The sequence below is a fragment of the Oryx dammah genome, unplaced genomic scaffold, assembly GCF_014754425.2.
Source record: "Oryx dammah isolate SB20612 unplaced genomic scaffold, SCBI_Odam_1.1 HiC_scaffold_10, whole genome shotgun sequence".
NCBI lineage: Eukaryota > Metazoa > Chordata > Mammalia > Artiodactyla > Bovidae > Oryx > Oryx dammah.
The window spans coordinates 28,984,057-29,006,788 of NW_024070194.1; the positions used below are offsets into that span (position 1 = coordinate 28,984,057).

The 22,732-nt window shown below is 56.2% G+C and overlaps 1 protein-coding gene across 2 annotated transcripts; it reads right to left on the minus strand.

The window, feature by feature from the left end:
• Nucleotides 1-9,364: 9,364 nt before the first annotated feature.
• YTHDF1 (YTH N6-methyladenosine RNA binding protein 1) lies at nucleotides 9,365-22,068 on the minus strand. Of its 2 annotated transcripts, XM_040247690.1 has the most exons (5): nucleotides 21,719-22,068; nucleotides 21,459-21,483; nucleotides 20,380-20,459; nucleotides 13,313-14,833; nucleotides 9,365-10,644 (listed from the first exon to the last, which is right to left on the minus strand). In XM_040247690.1, exons 1-5 carry the CDS (start codon nucleotides 21,743-21,745, stop codon nucleotides 10,618-10,620), a joined length of 1,680 nt encoding a protein of 559 aa, XP_040103624.1. In that variant the 5' UTR covers nucleotides 21,746-22,068; the 3' UTR covers nucleotides 9,365-10,617. The 2 variants fall into 2 exon arrangements, with proteins under 2 accessions (XP_040103624.1, XP_040103625.1); XM_040247691.1 differs by lacking the exons at nucleotides 21,459-21,483; nucleotides 21,719-22,068 and adding an exon at nucleotides 20,133-20,273 and having other exon boundaries at nucleotides 20,380-20,461.
• Between the last annotated feature and the right edge of the window lie 664 nt (nucleotides 22,069-22,732).

Consider the following 22,732-nt stretch of genomic DNA (forward strand, 5'->3'; position numbering starts at 1 on the left):
CGCGCTGGGCAGTTGCCATGGCTACGACGGAAGGGGTGGGATAGGGCCTGAGGTCACTGCAAAGTCTGTCCTTCCCCAGCCCACTGGGCCACGGGGTTGGGGGGGGGCCCTCTCTGAGCTCCTGGAACGGCCTCCACACCTCAAGGACACGGGTCAAAATGAGGAGGGACGGCAGTTTACACCCAGCGCCAGCCAGGGTCGAAAGGAGGCAGGTGGATGTGCCTGACCGCATGGCGCCCCAAACCTCTGGACTGTGCGGGACTGAGGCACGTGAGGCTCCGCAGCCCCGGGGAGAAGCAGACCCCTCCCCCACCATCTGCAGCCGCAGTGACACCCACTCAGGTTTGCTGCAGGCATTTTTTTTCTGTCTTCGGAGCCAGCGCCACCTGCTGGCACCCTGGCCTGAGCTCGCCTTGGGCTCCTTCTGTGCCCCTCTCAATGCCAGGTGCCCCCATCCTGACAGCATCTTGGGTCACCCCTGGGGCAGACGGTCCTCTCTGGCCAGGCTGGTGTGCCCCGTTTCCCCTCCGGCAAGCCCCCAGGCCCGGCTCTGCAGCTGCTTGCTTCCTCTTAACCGGGTGAGGATGCTCCCCTCCAGCCAGGCTCCAAGCTTGGTCAAGAGCCCTGGTCTCCCTCATTTCTCCCAGCCCCCAGACTCTAGGCTGGGAGCAGAAAATCAGCACACAAGGAACAACTTGGGTTTCCAGCTGTGGGCCCTCCATGCCGAACCATGCCCCCACCCCCCTGCAGCTGCAGAACAAGGGTACACACCTCCCCTCCCCTGCAGCTCAGCCCTCCAGCCCAGCCCTGAGACATGGGAGCAGAAGCCAGGGCCCTCTGTCTGCCCCACAGCACCACATCAGGGTCACTACAGAGCCCTAGGACAGGGTCCTCTGATCTGCCCCCTGGGGGACAGGAAAGGCCAAGAGAGCTGCAGCCTGAAAGTGGCGCAGCACGGTTGGTCCTTTCTTCCTCTGTGAGGGGTGCAGACAGCATCCCCAAGGGCCTCTGGTTGAGGGGGAAGGAGGAGCCCAGCAGGGGCCTCAGGGTCACTCTGGGCAGCCCTAGGTCTGGGTGTCCCCGCTAGGTGTGGAAGGAGGCGGGGGCCTTGTCCTGTCTGAGCTTTCTCTTGTGGCTGTATCAGGGGACAGCTTGCACCTTCTTCCTGAGGGAGCGGCCCCGCGTCCCTGGCTGCCTGGAGCAGGTATCGGCTGGGCTCTCTGCTTGTTTACCTCCCTTCCTTGGGCCATGGCTCCTGACCAGAATGGACCTCCCAAGTGGTTCGCCAGGTGTGGGAGACACCTCAGCATATTCCCCAGGCTGGCCAGGATCCAGTGGGAGGCCTCAGGAAGAAGGTTGCGGCTCTGCCCCCCTAGAACCCTCCCCTAAAGGAGGTCTGAGGTCACAGTCTGCCTAAGCTCCAATCCCCCAGCAGGTCCATGGTGCTAGGGGTTCTCAGGACCTCTGCTGGGCTGGCGGTGCCGGGCTGGGCTACCACTGCGTGACAGCTGCAGTGCGGGGAGGGCCACATGCTGCAGGACAGAGCCAGGCCTGTGCCCTGCACCCCACAGAACCCTGTGGGTCTGTGTTCAGCCTCCCTGCTCACACACCCGCACATGGACCCCTGACCCCACTCTTGGGGAAGAACTGGGCCCCCGAGCTCCTGGCCAGTGCTTGGCCCACAGGACACTCCCTGCGGAGGTCCAAGGAGTCACCCTGGGGACCACAAGCTTGTGTGAATGCTCAAAACACACCTGCACTGGGGCTGGTACCAGCCTGGGTCCAGGCCAGGACACTCTAGCAGATGGCCAGGGACCACCCCCTACCCCACGATGGGTCTGCCCAAGGATCCAGCCCTGTGGAAAGGACTTTTCTGCTTTGAATGAAACCTAATAAACACTAAGTCTGATGCCACCTATCCACAGCAGCCTCCAGACACCCCTGGGGCACCCGCCAGCCCCAGGCACTCCAGCATAGCCTACTCTGATGCGAGGCCAAGCAGCAGTCAGCCCAGGCCAGACAGTCACCTCCTACATGCTCCCTACATGCTCTGCCCTGTTCTGACCCTGTCTCCAGGGCAGGGGGCCCTCAGGTCCAGGAACCCAGCAATCCTCTGGCAAGGCAGAGATCAGGGACCCAGCTCTCCGACCTGTCTACCTGGTCACCTCTTGGCCTGGCAGGGACCCTGAGAGCACAGCTCGTCGACAGTCCAGTCTTCACCCCTGGGCTTCTGGCAGCCAGGTGGGGTGCAGAGCAATGAGTGACAGTCGAGAAGCCGGAGTGGCGCAGGGCTGTTCCCCCTGGCTTGCCAGCAGGGAGAGGGGAGGGGGTGGGGTCTGCTGCTGTGGGGGGACCCCATTCCAGAGGGACTGAGAAGTGGTGGGGTCTTCTCATACACATACACCCCACCATGTCCCCTCCACACCCCCATGGAGCTGCAAAGCAGAGGTCACGGAATCAGGGCCCCCATACTCAGGCAGGCCCTGCACTCATCATGCTCCTCCTCAGCTTCACATCCCTGTTCTTGGCACAGAGAGAATAAGACCAGTGCATCTCCTGGGGTGGACGACAGAGGGGGCCCTGGGGAAACCAAGGCTTGGCTGACCCCTTGGCTGAGCTGGGGGCATGTTATTTTGGGGGGGGCATGGCCATACACCCCCGTCCCACTGACATTCCTGAAGCTGTCCCCACCTCCACATAGGGACTCGCCTGGCTCCCTGGTGGACATCAGCAGCCTAGATGAGAATGGACACAGAGACCGGCACATATCTGCCCTCCCCAGGTCCACTCCCTGCCCCAGCTGGTGGGCTGGTTCCTCAACACTCACCACCAGGGAGCTTGAGCAAGAAGTGACTGGGGTGAGGCCTGCTGTGCTGGAGGATGGGGGCCAGAAGTGACCGGGGCAAGGCCCCCCGAGAAGCCGCTCTGAAGACACTCTGGTGGGGGTGATGACAGCTGAGCCCCAGGGCCAGGGGAAGATGGAAACACACAGCCTCCCTGAACAATAACAGGGTTCCAGGCCCCGCCTCGGGTCCTCAGCCTTGTCCAGCAGGTCCTTTCAGGCTGCCCCCAATTGTCCATAGGCCGCCTGACTCCCCACCCCAGGGTCACCACCCAGTGTGGGACACCACTCTGGCCTTGGAGCCCAGCCTCACCAGAAGCCCCAGGTACTCAGGGAGGGCACTTGGGCTGTCCTGGGGTTGGACCACCCTGGACCCTCCTGCTGAGCGCCGCAAGCTGGGACCAAGACCTATGACCTGCCCCGGGGAAGACCAGCTCTGTGAGCAATGTGCACCCCACAGGAATGATGACCAACAAGACCAGGCTTGGGACACTCCCAGCCCCAGGCTGTGCCCTGTCACAGCTCAGAAAGCACAGAGGGCCAGCTCTCCTCAGTGAGTATTGTCTCTGAAGGTCAGGACAGCCTGCTCCACAAAACACACACACACCGTCTGCGCCTAGCCCCTTGCAGATGCTGGGACTTACCACATGAGGGCGCCTCTGGGACGCTGCAGGATTCTGCCGCAGCGTGTGAGCGCGGAGGGGCGCACCTAGATGCTTTTTCTTCATTCAACAAACATTTCCAAGTCCGTTGTGGGGGACCAGGCCACAAGTGCCGCCAAGGCCTGGGATGGGACCCTGATGGATAGAGAGGGAACCTGACAGGAGCTGAGTCTGGAACAGACAGAGCAGGAGCCTCTTGATAACAGCAGGCAGGAAGTCGGCCCCTCAGTCATCAGCCACGACCAGTCTCAGGCCTCACCAAATTCTTTCACCTCTCTGCGCCTTGATTTCCTCCTCTGTGGCTGGAGGGTGAGCTCAGATACGTTCACTCAGTAAATCATCACCATCACCTCAACAATCACCACCACCGTCATCTCCACCATCATCACCATCAATATCAGCAATGGCAGCACCATCACCATCAGGGCCCTCACAGGATGAGGTCGTTCAGACACCCCCTGGCTTGTCCTGTTTTCCATCCTTTGAAGTGACGGGGGTGGATAAGTGGAATGAAGATGCAGACCCATGGGAACTGTGGCTGCCCAGAGGTCACCCATGGCCACTCATAGCACCGGAAAGACCCACGTGCTCCTAGGAGAGTGGCCGCATGCTGAGGACACAGCGGAGGCGGTGACTCGGTGAGTCGAAAAGCTGAGAGTTGAGTGGTGCCGTGCGGGGCTCTCAGAGACAGGCCACTGGGTGTGACGCTCACATAGGACAGCTGTCACCAGGCCACGGAGGCTGCCACCTTCACTGCCCAGGCAGCCCCGGGCTCAGCTGGCCCTTGGACAGTCTCCAGTGTCCTTTCCCCACCATCCTTCAAAATGTCAGGAAAGACCCCTGTCCTGGCACCCAGATCGCGTCTTCCCAGCCCCGTCACTCCCAGAGAAGTACAGACCCCACTGCAGACACCCAGCCTACCTCCTGGTTTAGAACACACAGGGGCTATCCCTCTCAGAGCTTGCCTGTCCAAAGGTCACATGATGTCACAGAGCCCACGGAGGGCCCGTTCCCAGGTAAGCCCTGCTTCCCCTCGCGCAGACCGCCTGCCCAGCTGGAGGGTCAGGCAGGACCCCTGACAAGGCGCCCTGCCCATCTTGAACCACTGCCACCCTCACAGCTAGCCATCAGTGCGGCCAGGGCCCCTGCGCTTGTGCAGGGGTGCGGATTTGTATGTGTTCATGTCTGTGTGTGTGTGTAATGGGTCACATGTGTGCCCACAATCGAGCACAGGTATTTGCTCATGCACATATCCATGTCTGTATGTCTGGTGGTGTGCACATGTGTGCACGCAGGTGTGTGTGTGTACAGAGCACAGAGGGCAGCTTGAGGGTTGGAAAGAAGCAGGGCCTTGTGGACTCCCGGGTGCTCCAGATGGAAAGCCGTTCCGCCCTCCCCACCCACTAAATGGCCCTCAGGCCTCAGCTCTGACCCGGCCGCTGCAGGGGCAGGTATCCCAGGGCCCAGGTGCTGTTTGCAGTCATTTCCTTATTCCCTCCATCTCCTGAAGCTAAGCTAGCCAACCCTAGGATCCCTCACTGGCAGCCAGAGATGTCAGATCAGAACCTGTCCAGGGCTGCTGGGGTCTGTCTACCTCCCTCTCCAGCCAGGCTCTGCCCTCCAGGCCGGCAGGGCCTCCCCCGCAGCCCTGCCCCAACCCCATCCTGGTGCCACCAAGCCACACCCTTCCACAGTCTGTGGCAGAAAAGCTGTGGCTGGAGGCGAGAGTGAAGCCAGCTCCAGGCCATCCCCTCCTGGGACCCCCAGCCTTGGGCAGGGGGAGGGGTTTGGATGGGCCCAGCCTTGAGCTTTGCTGCCGCCAACTGCCCAGGAGTAAGGCACCGGCGGGGACTGTCCCAGGAAGGCCAGACGGAGCCGTGTGTTTTCTGGCAGCACCTGCACTTACACCCCACCCCCCACCACCAGCACCCCCAACTCCATCACCAGCACCCCCACCTCTTGTGCAGCTGGGACCTGGAGCACTAGGAAGTCCTCCTGTGGCTGGGCCCCACCCCTGGCTCTCCCTGTCCACCCCACCAGCATTCCGCCGTCTGCTCACCATCCAGATGTGCTCTGTGACTCCTGGGGGCCCCAGGGGTAGGGACTGAGTCAACAAGCTTTGAAGGAGGCTAGCGACCAGAGCTCCAGAGGCTGGCTGAATTCCAGGTTCCAGTGACTGCAGGGCTTGGGGACAATTGGAGGCTCTGGGGACCTGCATGAAGGGACATGTCCACTCCACAGGGTGACATCATTCAGGTGTCTGCACCAGGTGTGCACTTGGGTAGGAAGGAGTCTGGATGTCACTGGGGGAGGTGACCAGGGCAAAGGGTGCCATTCAGCAAAAACGGGTGAGCCACAGGCCCTGGCCCCTCCCTGGAAACTGTACTTTTGGTGGCACTGACCCAGGGCTCACGCATGAAGCACGGGGCCTCATATACCAGGGCCACATCGGAACCTTCGTTGCAGCTGTCTTCACAGTGGGTGTAGGCGGTGAGAGGCTGCCCAGCCTGCTACCATGGTGGGGCACCGAGGGCAGTCATCACTCAGGACCCCTTGGATGATGGGCCTCCCACAGAGCTGGCGGCCAGTCTCGCATGAGCAAGGGGACACCACAGTTCATCCTCCAGTGGGATGGGCCCTGCTGAGTGCCTGCTGGCCCACCCTGGACCCTTGTCCCTCACTCTGCCAGCGGGGGGCCCTCCTTTAGAATGGCCCTGGGACAGCAATTGCCAGAGGAGGGCACTGTGGGGCCGGCCACCTGGCGAAGTCTGTGAGATGAGCCAGAGGGGTAAGAGTTGGGGGTGGGGTGAGAGGTCATTATCCACAGCAATGAGTGGGGAGGGGAGCCACGGCCAGGAAGCACCCCCTCCTCCCCCAAGATGCTGCCAAGGACATTGTTGTGTTGACAACCAAACTGGGCCCAGCTGTATCCACTCACTGACGCCTGATGTGCTGCAGTCCAACACACGAGGGCATCTGCTGAGAGCTCCTCATAGACCTCCCACGGGGTGAGAACACACACACAACCTGTGCACACATGCCACACACATATACAGCAATGCCTACCTGTACATACACATGCATGCGTCTAATGCACATATCTACACACAGATACATGCATCACACACCTACACACACATACAATACAGTCTGCCTGTACACACACACACAGAGCCCACACATGCAACACATACCTACAAACACACGTATACACCATAAACACACACGCAGCCCTACATGTGTGTATATGTGCTGAGTCGCTTCAGTCATGTCCAACTCTTCGCAACCCCATGGACTGTAGCCCTCCAGGCTCCTCTGTCCACGGGGATTCTCCAGGCAAGAATATTGGAGTGGATTGCCATGCCCTCCTCCAGGGGATCTTCCCCAGGGATCAATCCTCCATCTCCTGCATTGCAGGTTAAGTTCTTTATGCCTGAGCCACCGGGCAAGCCCAACCCTACACGTACATATGACATATGCACACAACACATACCTACACACACACATATACATACCTATGTACATACACACAACCTTCCACACACACATGCACACACACAACACACACAAGACGGGCACACCTGTCTACAACACACATGTGTATGACACATCCGTGCAAACGCAGCAAGCAAATGACCAAGGAAAAAGACGACCAACAAGCAAATCTGGGTAAAAGTTGTTCTCTGTTCTCTTCTCGCAGATTCTCTGTAAACTTGACATTATTTCCAAATTAAAAGTTGGACATTATTTCCAAATTAAAAGTTGGAGATTATTTCCAAATTAAAAGTTTGAGAGCAAAGAATGTGGCTTCCTCGCCAGCCCTGCACAGGTCCTAGCCCCCCAGCAATGTGCCTTTCTGAGCAGCCTTCTAGACCGGAAACCAGGGCTCCTCTCACAGCACCTGGTACCTCCCCATCTCCAGGTGCCTAAGCCCTGTCCCGAGGGCTGGCAAGTCCCCCAAAATAGCAAAGGGGAGTAAGGCGCTCCCCTGCCCCATGGAGCAGCTCTGCCCAGGGACCCAGATGTCTGGGGGCTCATCAAGCCCACCCTCCTGACTGTTCTGCCTAGACTGAGAAATAGTACTTGCTCCCCCTCAGTCTCTCCCACCAAGCCAGGGGATCTGCCCTGGCGATAGCCAAGGCCACCACTATCCCAATCCAGGCAAACCGTCCCAAGACAGAGGGCCAGCTGAGGGTGTCCTCCTCCCTGGTGGAGCTGGCAGCAGAGCCGACACGTGGCAGAGAGGGGCACTGCCTGGGCTGGACTCCACCTCTGGGCCACAGCACTGTATCTTGGGTCCCTAGCCTGTCAGGCTCCTGCCAGGGAGGGTCCCCCTTGTCCCCTCCACCTACAGAAGTCCCTGATTTCTGAGCCAGTTAAGCAGGGCTGAGGTGACATGGCCCTGTGCTCACAGCAGGGGCCCCCCACCAGCCCCTCATCTCCCTTCCCCTCCCAGACCTCCAAGGGCACACCACCTGGTCACATGAGAAACCATCACCAGACTGGCAGTCTGCAAAAGCACAGAGTGGTCCATGCTGGAGGCCCAGCCATTCTGCTCCTGCACCCTCCCAGCTCCACACCCGCTGGGACTCACCCCATGTCACCACAGGGACAGCTTGTCAAGCACCTGGTTGCTCCGAGTTGCCCTCAGGAAGACCCCCACCAGCGGTGGGTCTGAGGCTGACACTGTGTCCAGGCAGCACTAACCCTGCACCTGCTGCCTGACGAAGAGGGATCCCCTCCACCTTCCCCACACCTTCCTCTAGGGGCCTTTCCAGAAATAAGAACACCGTCCACCAGTGATGGCTCAGCTGAAGAACGTTCCCCACAGGATCCATCCAGTTGCTGGAGTGAAGACAGGTCGGGCAGCTGCTCCAATTCCTTTACAACATGCTGGTTTCGGGAAAAAAGTTGATCATGCAAATCTCAAGTGACTCTAGGATATGAGAGGAACTAGCATGTGTGTGTATGTGTGTGTGTAGGGGGAGGAACTAGCATGTTTGTGTGTGTGTAGTGGGAGGAACCAGCAGGTTTATGTGTGGGAGGGCAATTTGCACACAGGGCCCAGGAGCCCAAGGGGCTCTGCTGGCTGCTGGCATGACATGAGGACCCACACATGGGCCTGGGCTCCGGATCTCATCTCAGTTGAGCTCTTGCTTCAGCTCAGCTCTTGCCCCCCGATCCTGGAGATCTTGGACAGCAAGGGGCCAGAGGGGCAGGACCCCGCCAAGGGAGAAGCCACCGGCAGGCTGAGCTCTCTGCGGACCAGCCCGTGAAGATGGGGTCAGCAGTCAGACCCTCCAAGGAAACCTCTGGAGCCGGAGGGACTGAGTGGAGTACACCGGGCAGATGAAACCCATCATGGAACTCCCGCATGGTAGGTTTCTAGGTGAACAGAGTGGGGACAAGGCAGGCTGGCAAGCTGGGTGTGAGGGGAGAGCTGACAAGCAGCAACCCTCTGAAAGCAGGATGGGACATGGCGATTATGCACATCCCCGCAACCCCTCCCACACCTGCATGTGTTGCCCTCCTTGGCACGTTCAGTCCCAAGTGTCCGCAAAGCCAGCAGGGTCGGGGGGACATCCTCAGAGCCAGTCAGCAGCCGACCCTGCCCTGGCCTCTGCCACCGAGTGCAGGAGCAGGTGGACACCCTGGCACAGTGCAGCCGTCGGCACGTTGCTCACCGACCGTGTGCTGAGCCAGGAACCGCATGCTCTCTGAGGCTGCCCGACGACCGAGCACACGTGAGGCATGGCAGCAGACGTGGGGGACACACGGGCCTCTGGAAAGCTGAGTTAGCCGGCTCTGCAGTTAAAGCGTTAATTGGTAGAGGTGGTGTGAAGAATAAAGTGACAGAAGGCTTGCTAAACGGGTTTTGTTTATTAAGGCTTGTATTCTTCTAGAGAAAGTTATCCGATGTCGTCCGAGACTCCGCACAGGCGGTAACGGTTCAAAGAAAGTGACACGTTCTAAATACAAGTCTAAATAAAACAGTTTACACTGTGACTCGGAGGGCCTGTCGAGCACACAGTTTTCAGAAGCACCTGCACTCTGCATGGGAGGCCCTTTGCTCGAATCACGTGCGATGAGCGTGAGGCAGGTGTGCACACCACGTTCCTGCTCTAACTCCCATGGCGAGTTCTTCAGTGACCCTCATTCCACAAAACATAACAGCAAATTGAGTTTCTAAAAGATTTTTTGTTTTACCCATTCAACAGGATAAAAGAAACTATAGACCCCACACACTGAACTTTACGACCGGCAGCATCATCCATCATACCCCTCTGGACTACCAGATCTCACGTTTAAAGCTCCGTATTATTGGTATAAAAACGTGGAACAGCTCGAGGACTCTCCAGTGAAGAAAAGGGGGAAGTAAAATGGTCTGCACACAGAAGGAACCCCTCCGCGCCCGGCCTGTGGTCACTTCCGACCAGGAACGCAGCAGACCCCAGACGCACATGGAGGCAGGAGGCAGGTGCTCCAAGGAGAGAGCAGGTTCACCAAACTTTTTGAAAAACTGAAATTTATGCTTCTGCCTAGTAGATGTCAAATGGGCAGATGAGCATCTCAGACAGATAACAGAAGAAATGGCAAAGCAGCCGAACAAGTCGGTCATCAGCCTGTGGACTTCAGCATCCTGAAGGGAAGCAAATTTAAAACACAGCACGCAAAATGGCAGACAACTCATGGTGTCTTATGTTCAGTATTAAAGCAAAAAGGGTGAGAGACAAAAGGTCTCACATAAAGATGTTAAATGACTGTGAATATAAGAATAGGAACATAATGTTCCCCCAAAATAATAAATCTTTGGGATGAATTAAGTTTTTGTTTTTAAGGATACTTACATTTCGCGTTAGGTCAGTGTGATTGATAAGCTGACAAAAACATAGTCCTTTATTAGTGAGTTCTACAATACTATATGATACATAGAAAAAATACAAATGAATGCAGATTCATCTGGGCGAACATAAACTACAAAGGACATAAAGATGTGAGCAGGCGAGCACTGCAAGAGGCCAGCAGAGCTGCCACCGGGAGACAGCACCAGGCACACGCCCTCCAGCCGCGCAGCCCCACGTCAGATGGCACGAGAGCCTGCTTGCTGAACCCTCACTGCTTGCTTCGACTCTGCCGTTCCTGTAAGGAAAGGGGAGAGTGTAACACATGGGCCACCACGCACACAGACAACCTGCCTCCAAGTCCAGGTGCTGTGGCCACATCTAGACTCTGCTCCCCGCTTGGCTACCACCCACAGCAGCTCCAAGCTTCGGGGTCCTGGCCACGTGGGCTGGGCACCTGATAACTGCTGACATGCAGTGAAACCTGGGCAGGGAAGGCTCCTCTGGCCACTTTGCTTCCTACTGCCCACAGGACTACCTTTCCCAGGGCGGGTGTGTGAGCAGCCTGTGAACACAGTTCCAGCCCTCCATGTCCCCATGTCCACCCACCTGCTGAAAGCCATCCCAGCCTCTCCTTACGATATGCCACTTGACTCGACTGCAAATGTGGCAATGTTCCCCTCCCCGCCACTGCCCATCTCGATAGGATGAAGCTGGGAAAGGACCCTGATGGGCAGAGGCTGGTCGATGACACAACACTCAAACAATCAAGAGTCACCACACATGTACAGTGTAATGCAGTAAAAACACTCTCTTTTGCTAAAACTGACCTCACGTACCTTCAGGTTAACAAGACCCCAATTCCCTGGTCCCCCATGTCGTCAGCCAGGGCTGGTCAACCGCAGGAGCGCCTGCCATACTTTTCATACTGTCCCCTTGTCCCGAAAAAGCCCCAAAGTATGTGCGTGAGCAGGCAGACTGGTGGACAGTTACGACTCCAGGAATTAGCTGCCTCCCCACCCTGAACTCTGACCTGGAGACGCTAGGAGTTGTGTGTCCTGCACCCTCCTAGAAAGAAACCAGTTCCTGCCCCTCTTGGACAGCAAGGCCGGACTCTCTTCCGAGTTCAAAGTGGCTGCGGCTGAAGTGATGCTGACAAGAGCACCCCCTCCCACAGCCCTGACTCCCTCTAACCATGACAATGACCATCACACCTTGAGACTGAAACAGCCCCTTCTCAGACCAAGCCCAACAGAGGCCGATCGCTGCCTCCTCAGCAAAGGCTCAATCCTGACCCTCCATCTCTGCCCAGTTTTTCATGGAGTCGCTATGTCTGCAGAGCTGACTGCGGGCCACAGCCAGTCTGGTCGTATGAGGAACTCTCCAGCTTGATTCTGTCACTTAAAACCTGCACTATTTTAAGCACCCTAGGGAGTAGCCATCTCTAGATTTAAAGCCCAGAGGCTTGCATGCCTGGGTCTGATCCAGCTGCCACGAGACCAGGTGCTTCCCAACAAAGCCAGCCTGCTTTCAGATGGATAGCTGAGGTGCAGGACAGTGGCACGCCTGCCAAATGGCAAGTGCATCTTACCTTTCAATACAGCACGTCTCTAAGTATCACAATCATTTCAAACACCAGCTGATAAACAAAAAGACTACCCAAAAATCTCCAGGGTGGGCTTCCTGGTGCTGGTGGCCCCACCAGCAAGCTCAGAGGTTACAAGGGAGCTGCTTCCAGCCTCATCTAGGTCACATCTTTTTTAAGGACAAACCCAATTCCTGCCAGGAAATCAGTGCCAGCTGCCAACTCCAGGAGGAACCACAGGGACAAGTGTCCTGGTAGACGTTTGTGGGGCCGAGACAAGACCCACCCACACTCTTCCACAGCCCACCAAGCCTGAGAGAGGCCCGAGATCTCTCTAGGACAGCAACAGGTTGGGGTTCCAAGACATGAATTAACCTAGCACTGACCCCTGTGGACAAAGGTGGCTGGCTCATGGTGCCTGCTTCTGCAGTACCCCTGCCCCAGGAGGAGGGACAACCCAGGGAAGCCTCCCAGCAAAGCCAGACGACAGCCCTGCTAAGGAGACTCCCAGAGGAACAGCTGGAAGCCATAGGCCCCACGGGTCTGGGTTTGGGTGGCTCCTCCATCTACCTGTTCCCGACACGCAAGCGTATCACCACGAGGCAAGTTCCAGGACAGAGGTACCTCACACACCCACCAGGGTAGGGCAGAAGTCTACCCCTCAGCTCATTACAACCATCAGAACCAAGGGCCACAGTGTGCGAGACATACGCAGTGCCAGCATCTGGTCACCAGGGGCCTCAAGTCTCGTGAGCAAGACCTACGTCCTACCCAGGCAAATTCAGCATCTCCACATTTCATTTCATACCCATTTCACACTAACTGAAAGTAAACAAGACATCTCTTTTCCACCCCAAAGAGACAGTGGGAACAACCTGTTTCCAAAGCTTTGTGGGTGGTCAGTCTGTGTAACTTCCAAACTGCTACCAGCACTGTGCTCTCTTTATGTCCCATTTACAAGGCTTTCTGTCAGAAAACACTCAGGACACTGAATTCCCAGAGGGGCAAAGCATTTTTCTTAAAAACAAACAAACAAAACATGGAAGACTATGAAGGATTGAAAACCCACCTATTATCAACTGGTATTTCATGAAAGAAAAGACATTCTAATACCAAAGCAGCAGGAAGAATCTCAGGCTCAACTCTTAACAAAATGGCTCTACCAGTGTGTCACAGTGTCCCTTTCCTCCCCATTTCTGGGCCAGTCTCCTCCCCATGGGCTGTCACAGGAGGTGGGGGCCCTGTTCTAATGAGTCACCCAAGTCCTCTACAACAAAGTCTGCAACCCAGTGTTTCTGAACAATTGGCAAGGACACAGGTGCTGTGGCAACAGCTGCTCAACGTCCATATTGGGCCAGGGACCCTGCCTGGCCAGGCTCACCTTGCGCACCACCTCCTCCTCCTCCTGGCGCCTCTCATAGTGTGAGAAGTCATCAAAGATGGAGGTGCTGTGCCTGTAGGAGGCGATGATCCGCAGCACCTGCCGTGCCTTCTCCAGGGGAACCTCCTGGGTGTCACGCGAGTTGGTGACCGGCTTGTTGTCGTTGTTTTCCAGCCGGATGTGCCGCAGCTGGCTGTTGGGCACGTCCTTGACGAAGATCCACTTCACGTCAAACTTGCCCTTCCACTTGTCCTGGGACCAGACCCCGGCGCTGGTGCCATAGTCCACAGGTGACTTCATCTCGGCCACCCCGCAGAAATGGCCACTGCCATTGACGCTGAAGAGCAGGTAGACGGGCCCCTTGCTGCCCAGGGCACGGAAGGCACTGTCCAGGCGCCGGTTGCCATGCTCTGTGCTACACCAGAGCGAGTACTTGATAGAGCGGTGCACGTCATCCTCCGAGTAGCTCTTGATGATGAACACGCGCCCGCTCTTCAGGTTCCAGTCAAACTCCTTGGGGTTGTAGCTGTGGGCGGCTTTCAGTTTTTCTAGGACGGGGTGGGACTCTGTGCTTGGGGTCGTGCTGGGCTGGGCGCTCCCGGGAGAGTTACTGTCGCTGCCGGGGCCCCCAGTCTGCCCGAACGCCGCACTTCTGCTGCGAGGGGCAACCCAGCGGGTCTGGGGCAGCTGCTGGGGGCCCGTGTGCTGTGGTGGGGCCGGAAGGGGAGGTTGGGCGGGCAGAGGATGCATGGCCGGCGGGGGCTGGAGGGCTGCCGAGGAGGCTGGCACCTGCTGGGGGGCCGGGGCTTTGGGCACAGGCCCCTTGTTGTCCCAAGTACCAATGTCCATGTTATGTTTAATAGGTGGTGGGGGCAGCGCCCCCCCGATGGCAGGCCCGCTCTTGGCCTTCATTTTCGGCTGTGGTTTAGCAGGTTTGCTGGCAATGGCAGCCCATGAGGTCGGCTTCGACACTGGCAGGGGCACATTCGTCCCACCGTTGCCAGAAAGGATGCCCGTCATGGCCACACTGCTGACGACCGACCCTACCGTCTTGACCGCAGAGGTGGTGACATCCCCAATCTTGAGGCCCACCATGCCCTGCTCCAGGCTGTTCATTCCTGGTGCCTTGTTGAGGGTATCACCATGAAAGCCTGTCTGTCCGTCCACAATCGTGCCACCCAAGGAGCTTGGCGGGTAGGTGTAGCTGTTCCCATAGGCTGAACTCTGAGCCTGCTGACCCTGAGACCCACTCGTCCCCCAGGCCGAGAAGGCAGGGTTTTCAGGGAAGAAATTAAACCTGTGCTGGTAGATGTTGCTCCCCAATCCCCCAGGCTGCCCGAAAACGGCATCGTGCACGAAGTGGTGGTCTCCGTTACTGAGCTGTCCGTAGGTGGTGAGGTAGGGGATTGGAGGGTCCCCTCCAGTAGACCACGGTGCCTCGTTGAGGGAATAGGGGAATCCGATGGATGGCGGGTAATAGCTGGACAGGTAGGGGTCAGCCATGGAGGGGTAACTGTTACTCTGCGGAAACAAGCACGGGAAGAGTTAGGCTGTGACATGGCAGAGACGCTGCTGCGCCGAGCATGTCCACTTCAGCGCAGGTGTGAGCAGCACTGACTCTGCGCAACAGGAGCCCAAGCAGGACACAGAGGGCAAACCCCCAGACAACCCACGGGGCCACTCAAACACTCAGGACCACTTGTCACAATCGTGACTCAAGACAGCCCCCATCCCGCCATTCTACTTTTAAGACCACTCACAGGAAGCAGCCTGAGGAGCAGGTCTCTGTCCTACAGCAGTAACGCTGAGCAGGACACGGGCAGTACAGGCAGAGTGACAAAGCGCTCGAGAGGCAGCAGGCGCTTCTAACAGCAGCCAGGATGCTTGCTAATGACGTGCCTGGATGGACACCTTTCCCACTCTCAACCCTCAGGACTCCTGCCCCTGTCAAGGGCCGCCCCAGAGACCCCTCCACAGGCTTTTCTTGACATCTGCCTGGACCCCCAACCCTGAGCCCAAAGAGGTCTGGCCCCCTCAGTCTTCACTGTTTCCTGGGCAGGCTCTCAGAGGGGACCCAGCTTTGGGGGATGGGCAAGTCTCCATAGTGTCTCCACATACCAGGGTCCCCTTTACTGGGAGAGCTGGGCTCCGAACCAGCCCTGCCTGACCCCTCCTGACACTGTCTGTCCCCACAGGACCACGGGGCACAAGCAGGCTGTGTACAGTGACCTCCAGCACTGGGAACCGCATATATTTTGATTCCCATCTTACTGGCAGCCCAATCCCACATCAGCCAGATCTCCCTCCAAACTCTGAGAGCAAAGCAGCAGAGTAACAGGTGAAGCTGCTGGGATCAGCAGGGAACCTGCAGCGCCCTCCTCGCTGTGGTCTGCATCCCCTCCCCACAAAGATGGGGCTCGAGACCTTCCGTACATGCCGTGCTTAGGCCAACTGTCCAGGCTCCAGGTCACAGGGCAACTGAGCTGTGCTCACTTCGTGAGCCAGGCTGCGGGGCCGACCAGGGTTCAGGCTGCTCGTGATCACCTCAGCCCCTCAGAAGCCCGCCTCACTGCGGCCTCAGGCTCTACAGACACGCTCCCCAGCTGGGCTCCTGAGACAGCAAACACACTGTCTGCTTAGTCAGCTGTGTAACCCAGGTCAGGAGGCTCAAGCTTACCCGCCAGGGACATGGGTGCAGAGACCAAAGGGATACAACAAACTGCCCACTTCCTCTGAGCACACCAACATCTCTGTGATACAACAGCTATATCACGGGTTTAGTCAAAGGAGCAATACAGAACAAACTCTTAAGGAGGACTCAGGTAAAACCACCCTGACGACTGCTTTCACACATGAGACGTCTAATTATAGCCTGTATAATTCAGGGCCTCAAAAAAGGAAGGTTGACAGGTCTTCAAGGCAGAATTAGTCCAGTGATGGGAGAAAAACCATCCCCATGTGTTGGACTCTTGGGGCACCCCCTCGTGACCAAATCTAAAGTGATAAACAAAACGGACACTCCAAACAGTAAAAACTCATAGTCACTGACAGCCCCAGGCAACCTTTCTTCAAAACCCAAACAGTAAAACACAATAAACCCATAAATTAATTCTACAATTAAGAGTTATTTTATACTTAAAACTTAACCACGTTAGGAAAAAGTCTCTCATTCTCAATGACCAGAATCACCTTTATAAAAGTTGAAGTGTTTGATGCCTATATCCATTTTGCTGAGAAGAAAGAAATTCTGAAATTACTCAAATGCTTTAAGTTTCACAAACGATACAGTGACTCAACCATTACAGTGACCAAAAGACGGGACTGGAGGGGAAACAGAAAGGAGCCTCCAGAAGCCCAAGACACACACAACACCTGTGGAACATGTTGAGGAGCATTCACACGGGGACAAGCCAGCTCGACCTCGCAGGATGGCACGTGAGAAACAGTGGACATGAGGTCTCGAGGTGATGCCATGCTGATCCCACAGGTGGAGGAACACCCCCCAGCACTTGAGGGGCTCTGCCCACATCTCATCAGAGGACACGACCAATGGCAAAACTTTCGAAAAGGTTCCCAAATGGGTTTAAACTGACTACCAATGAATCAGCACTAGAACTTGAAACGAGTAAATTTACGCAACGTTCTTTTTTTAGGACGTGAATGTTTCTCATTACACCCAGAACAACTGAATTATTCAAGAGGAAAAGTGAAAAAGGTGACTTTCCCCCTTTCTGTCAGCATCAACACGAGCGGGGATGCTGCTGAATCTGCCAACAACCAGATGCTTGAGTGAAGATGCTGAGCCCCGGGGCCCCCTTTGTCCACACACTCGGCCCTCTGTCAACCAGTAGCACTCACACCAAACTCAGAGGCACTGTCTCCAAAACTCTGAGCAGGAATTTTCTGGGTCCTTTCAGTCTTTCCTTACCTTTCAGAGGTAAAAACAGAGAACCGGAAAGCAGGAAGGCCCTAAGGAGGGCAAAGTCAGGACAATCTGGTAGCCCCAGAAAGTGAAAGTGAAAGTGAAAGTTGCTCAGTCGTGTCCAACTCTTTGTGACCCCATGGACAATACAGTCCATGGCCTTCTCCAGGTCAGAATACTGGAGTGGGTAGCTGTTCCCTTCTCCAGGGGATCTGCCTAACCCAGGGATTGAAGCCGGGTCTCCCACATTGCAGGCAGATTCTTTACCAGCTTAGCCACCAGGGAAGCCACAGTATACTGGAGTGGGTAGCCCATTCCTTCTCCAGCGAATCTCCCTGACCCAGAACTGAACCAGGGTCTCCCGCATTACAGGCAGACTCTTTACCAGCTGAGGTACCAGGGAATCCCCAGGGCCCCACCCAAAGCCTCTCACCCTTGCCCTGGGCCCCCTACCCCAGCCCCGCTGTCCTCCCCCATGCTTTCTATACCCTCATCATTTCCAAAATACTGACTGATAAGTATTTCAAGCCACAGAAGCAGATCCAGAGCTGCTACATAAGGATGCTCCTTGAGGCCACTAGGAAGAAAAACACACCAGAAGCAGGGACCCCGGGCCTTTCTGAGGAAGGCAGACCTACCAGAGCGTGGGTACAAGTCACCCAGCTCAACTGACAGGTGTGCTTTTAAATGTTTTCCAAATCATTTGAAGCCTTAAGGCTTCACAAACCAGAAAAACAGTGTCTCCAACTGGCTACTGCACACCACATCTGGGTTAAAAAAAGGTAAGAAAGCATCACAGGGCTGATGGATATGCCCACAACCTCCACCTTAGCAACAGCTCCACAGGTGCACATGCGTACCAGGGAAAGGTCACATGGGAAACTGCCTTCTTTAAACACATACAGCTCATCTTGTGTCAACGCCACCTCAGTAAAGACTGAGCACACAGATGGGAAGTGGGCACTCACTGCTCCTGGCCACACCGATCACCACTCAGGCCTCCTCACTAGCAGCCTGGAGGGATATAGCAGCAGAGCCCACATCTACAGGAGGGACTCTTGATGGCATCACAGCCCAGGTGAAGAAAGGAGTGGCACACACAGGACCCATGGACCCTGCTGCACGCTGTGAGAGAAGTCCCGCCCCTCAGTCCACAGCCTGGCTCTGCCACCGGGCATAGCAGAACCTCTCTGGCCCTCACAGTCTGTGTTCCTAATATGAAAAGGCCAGGAAAACTAGGATCTAAGAGCCCTCCTGAGTGGCATGCTTCCTACACAATTGGGCATTTCTGGTCAGTCTACTTTCAATCAAGAGTTTTCTCAACAGAGTCCCTCTTAAGTGATATGCTGTCTAGTCATCTTGCTGAGAACTGCACATCTTAACATGCAGAATGAAGGGGCTATTTTTTAAGTGTCCACTGACAGCACCAACCTACCCCAGTCTTTCCAAATGGCCTCCCCAGAGTAAGACAGCTGGGAGTACTCCACTGACATCGGAAAGTCACCTACTCCTCAAACATCCCTGGTGGTCCAGTGATTAGGAATCCGCCTGCCAATGCAGGGAACACAGGTTCAATCCCTGCCCTGGGAAGATCCCACATGCCACAGAGCAACAAAGCCCATGCACCACAACTACTGAGCCTGTGCTCTAGAGCCCGTGAGCCACAACTACTGACCCCATGTGCAACAACTACTGAAGTCCGCACGCCCTAGAGCCCATCCTCCATAATAAGAGAAACCACCGCAATGAGAAGCCCACACACCGCAACAAAGAGTAGCCCCCGCTCGCTGCAGCTAGAGAAAAGCCCGCAGGCAGCATGAAGATGACCCGGAGCAGTCAACAATAAGCTTTAAAAAAACGCCATCTACTCCTTTTTAAAATATCCTACGTTATGAAAATTTAAGTGAAGCAACCTCCTCTCCCGGTATTTTTGGTTAAAATTTAATACATAACACTGCTGGAGCAAATCGCTCAAGAGAAATAAGTTTAAGTCCGCTCAACTTCCTGCCATGCCTCTGGCTGAAAGGCCATCACCGAGCAGTCTCTTGTCCTGCCAAGAGGAGAGGTGGGTTCTCGGGGATGGGGTGGGGTGGGGTGGGGTGTGTGTGGCCCTCAGCCTCTGTCCTGCCAAGTGGAGGAGGAAAGAGGAGAATGGAAAAAAGCCCCAAGACACTCCAGAGAAGAGCAGACAAGCAAGGAAATAGGCAGCCCAGCTTCATTCCACAGGATAGAGGCAGAGCTTCATTTTATTCTAAAGCAAACATACACCATGCACTTTAAAAGTAACAGATGTTTTGTTTAAACTTGAACTCAAACTGACCTAGTGGTTTTAGACAGGACAACACAGCCCCCCAGGAGACACCTGTGACATTTCTGGTTGTCACACGGGATGGCATGGATGACATTTCATGGATGCAGGCCCAGGAGGCTCCTAAACATTCTAGTGTGCAAGATGGCCCCCCAAACAGAAAGCACTTCAATTCACAATCCCCTTACTGCCATGGCTAAGAAAACAACCCTTAAGAGAACGGATGGCTACAACCCATTAGGTACTGCCTTGGGCTCTAAGGGCACCCTGTAGTCTCACCCTGCCCCCAACTCTTTCAGGAGTGACCTCTTCAACTTCTAGAGAAAAGTAACCGAGCACAGAGAGTGCAAGCCATCAAGAAAGTGTCACAGTCAGCAGTGGCCTGAAAAACCCAAAGATGGAGCCTCACTCTAGAGTCCTGCTCTAGCTACTCCTAGACCAAAATTCCAATTGCTCAGAGCTAAAAAAAAAAAAAAAAAAAAGTCTCTGGAAAGCTTCAGAGAAATAAGTGCAGCTCCACTTTGTCAAACGCAATGCCATCGTTGACCCAGCAATGCTGAGACCAACCAACTAGCATGCTGCATGCCTGCCAGCCCCGGTGGGATGTCATCTCCTCCAGAGAGAAGACCAGCTTCACTGCGCTCATGCCCCACCTTCCATGTGATGCTGCTCTTCAAAACAAGCCTTTGTCAGCTTCTTACTTTACCTTTAGTACTTTATGGTCTGCATCTCTGTTGTTCAGGATGATAAAGTAACAAATACAGTAGTAAAAGTGTATTTACTTTTTCAAAGCTCAGTTGAAAGAGATGCAAACATGTTATAAAAAGATAAACTCACCTGGTTTGACTGTCCAGAAAGGTAGGGCTCAAAGTCATTGTCATGAACGGTATCCTTCTGATGCAAAGAACCATTTTGTACTGCAAGAGAATTTGCAACATATTACCTTCGAATTCTTAAAACCTTGTTTTTAATCATGGAAATTGGAAAAAGTCAAGTTTATGTCCATCAACTTCTAGAAATTGCTTTTACTTTAAAAATGGACAGACATTCAGAATTGATACACAGCTAATTAGAAAAGTGATACAAAACTTTCAATAACTTAGGTTATGATTTTTACAAAAATTATTTGGAATTTGGCAGACACTAACAAAACAGAGGTGCAGATGAGATAATGCCAGGAACTCATAACCCGGTTGTGGTAAAGGTGATGCATTCAAACGTCTTTGTATGCCCAGTGAGGAGTGAGGCTGGGAAGCTGTAACTGGACATCTCTGAACTATTTTCTGGCTGCACTCTTACTTTCCACTGTCACCACACTCAGCCAGGAAAGGAGGGGAAGGTAAAGAAGTGCTGGACCTTCTCCAATCTCCAAACGTGATAACCCTATTTGGTTACACCGGAGGCACACACATCCCGTTTCAAAATAGTCTATGGAGTAAACATGAAGCGTCACCAGTTTGCCCAGGAGTGAGTTCTGGGGGTGGACCCCAAGCCAGACTATCCCAAGAGATTACAAGATACTCAAAAGACAGAGGCTTGAACTACTGGGGTAAGGCACCAGAGTACAGGGCCAAGGGCGAGCCCCATGCCTGGGGTCACGGACAGGACGGTCGCTCAGCCCCTGGCCTCCTCTTCCCCTACACTACCCTGCGGAAAGAGGGAACTACGGAATTACTCTCCCCGTCGATTTACTTACTTCTTGAAAAGTCCCTGTTTTTGACCTGTTTCGTATCCCCCAATATCAAAAGCAGAAGTTTTCTCTCCCTGAAACTGAGAAAGGAAAACTCCGCGGTCCTGGCCGCCGCTTCGGAGACCTCTCTCCCCCATACACGTGCACCGGGTCTCGGCGAGCGCCGCCCCCTCCGCTCCCAGGCCCCTCCGCCCCGGTCCCTGGCTGTTGTCCCGACTTCGCTCACCTTTATTATCTTGTCCTTTTGTTCTCTGATTCGCCGCAGGCCGGACATGCGAACGGACAGCACCCGGGGAGAAGAAACACAACTTATCTACAAGAACCCCTCCCGGCGGGCGGCGCGCTCCGGCCCGAACCGGTCCGTGGCCCCAGACAACGGCGCTCCGGTCCCGCGACCCCAGCCCTACCCCGCGACCCAGACCCCGGCCCCGCGAGCGGCCCCCGCGACCCCGCCGCCCGGCCCCGCGAACCCGGTCCCGCCACTACCTGGGGGTCCACGCTGGTGGCCGACATGCTTCATGAACAGCCGGCGCGGCGCGGGGCCAGGGCGCCCGCCGGCTCGGGCCTCCCCGCGAGGCCGGGCCTGTCACCCGAGCTCTCGCGGCCCCGGGCCCGCCGCCTCCTCCCCGGGCGCCGGCCGGGCGGGCGGCGGCGGCGGCGGCCGGGCGCGCGGGCCGCTTGTGGGCAGGTGCGAGGCGGCTAGCGGGACGGGACGCACTGACTCGGCGCCGAATCCAATGGCGGCGGCGACAGGGGCAGCGGCGGCGACGGCGGCGGCAGCGGCAGCGGCAGCGGCAGCGGCGGGGACCAGGCAGCGCGACGTCAGCGAGCGCGGGGCAGGCCGGGAGGTCGACGGTAGCCACGCGCCGCGCCTGCGCGCTGCCCCCGGCGGGACGGATCTCGCGCCCTGGTCCCAGTCTTGCGCGGCGGGATGGGGCTAGCCCCGGCAATAACGTGGGCATGTCCTGGAGCGCCGCGGGCCCAGCCCCGCAGGTGTGCACTTATCTGGCCTCGCTACTGCAGCCACAGCGGTGGCAATGATGCTGCGGCTGCATGGCGCGTGCCGGCACAGGTTGGCGCAGATTGTGAGCCCGGTGGCACCCCCCGCGCTTGTCCCTCAGGTGTGAAGGAGAGCAACTCGCGAGTGCGAACATCCACTGAAAGCCACTTTCAGCGGGCTGCAGCCCGCTCTACCCCACACCACGCCCCAAACGCCCCGCCAACAACCCTCGGAGGGGAGCCCAGGCTCTGAGGTTAGCGGTCCTCTGGTGGCTGCTCCTGGACTTCTACAGGCATCCTGAGATTGCCGCCTAGCGAGTGCTCTCTTGGGTCTCCTTGGGGCTCCCCAGATTATAACCATTTTGCATTTAGATTCTTGACCTCAAATTTCACCACAGGGAGGAAAACAGTTCAGCGCTGCCCTTTGCCCTAGTCCAGGACCTGCTCAGGGCATTAGAGTCTCTATTCGGGGAATGGAGAGACCCTTCTTGCCCTCCTTCC

What these genes read in the sequence shown, in the direction of transcription:
- YTHDF1 (XM_040247690.1), bottom strand. Translation starts at nt 21,745, where the DNA reads ATGTCGGCCACCAGCGTGGACCCCCAG. An exon ending in CCACCAGCGTGGACCCCCAG is followed by an intron (nt 21,484 to 21,718) that starts GTAGTGGCGGGA and finishes GCGGCGAATCAG; the next exon opens with AGAACAAAAGGACAAGATAA. An exon ending in AAAAGGACAAGATAATAAAG is followed by an intron (nt 20,460 to 21,458) that starts GTGAGCGAAGTC and finishes ATTCTCTTGCAG; the next exon opens with TACAAAATGGTTCTTTGCAT.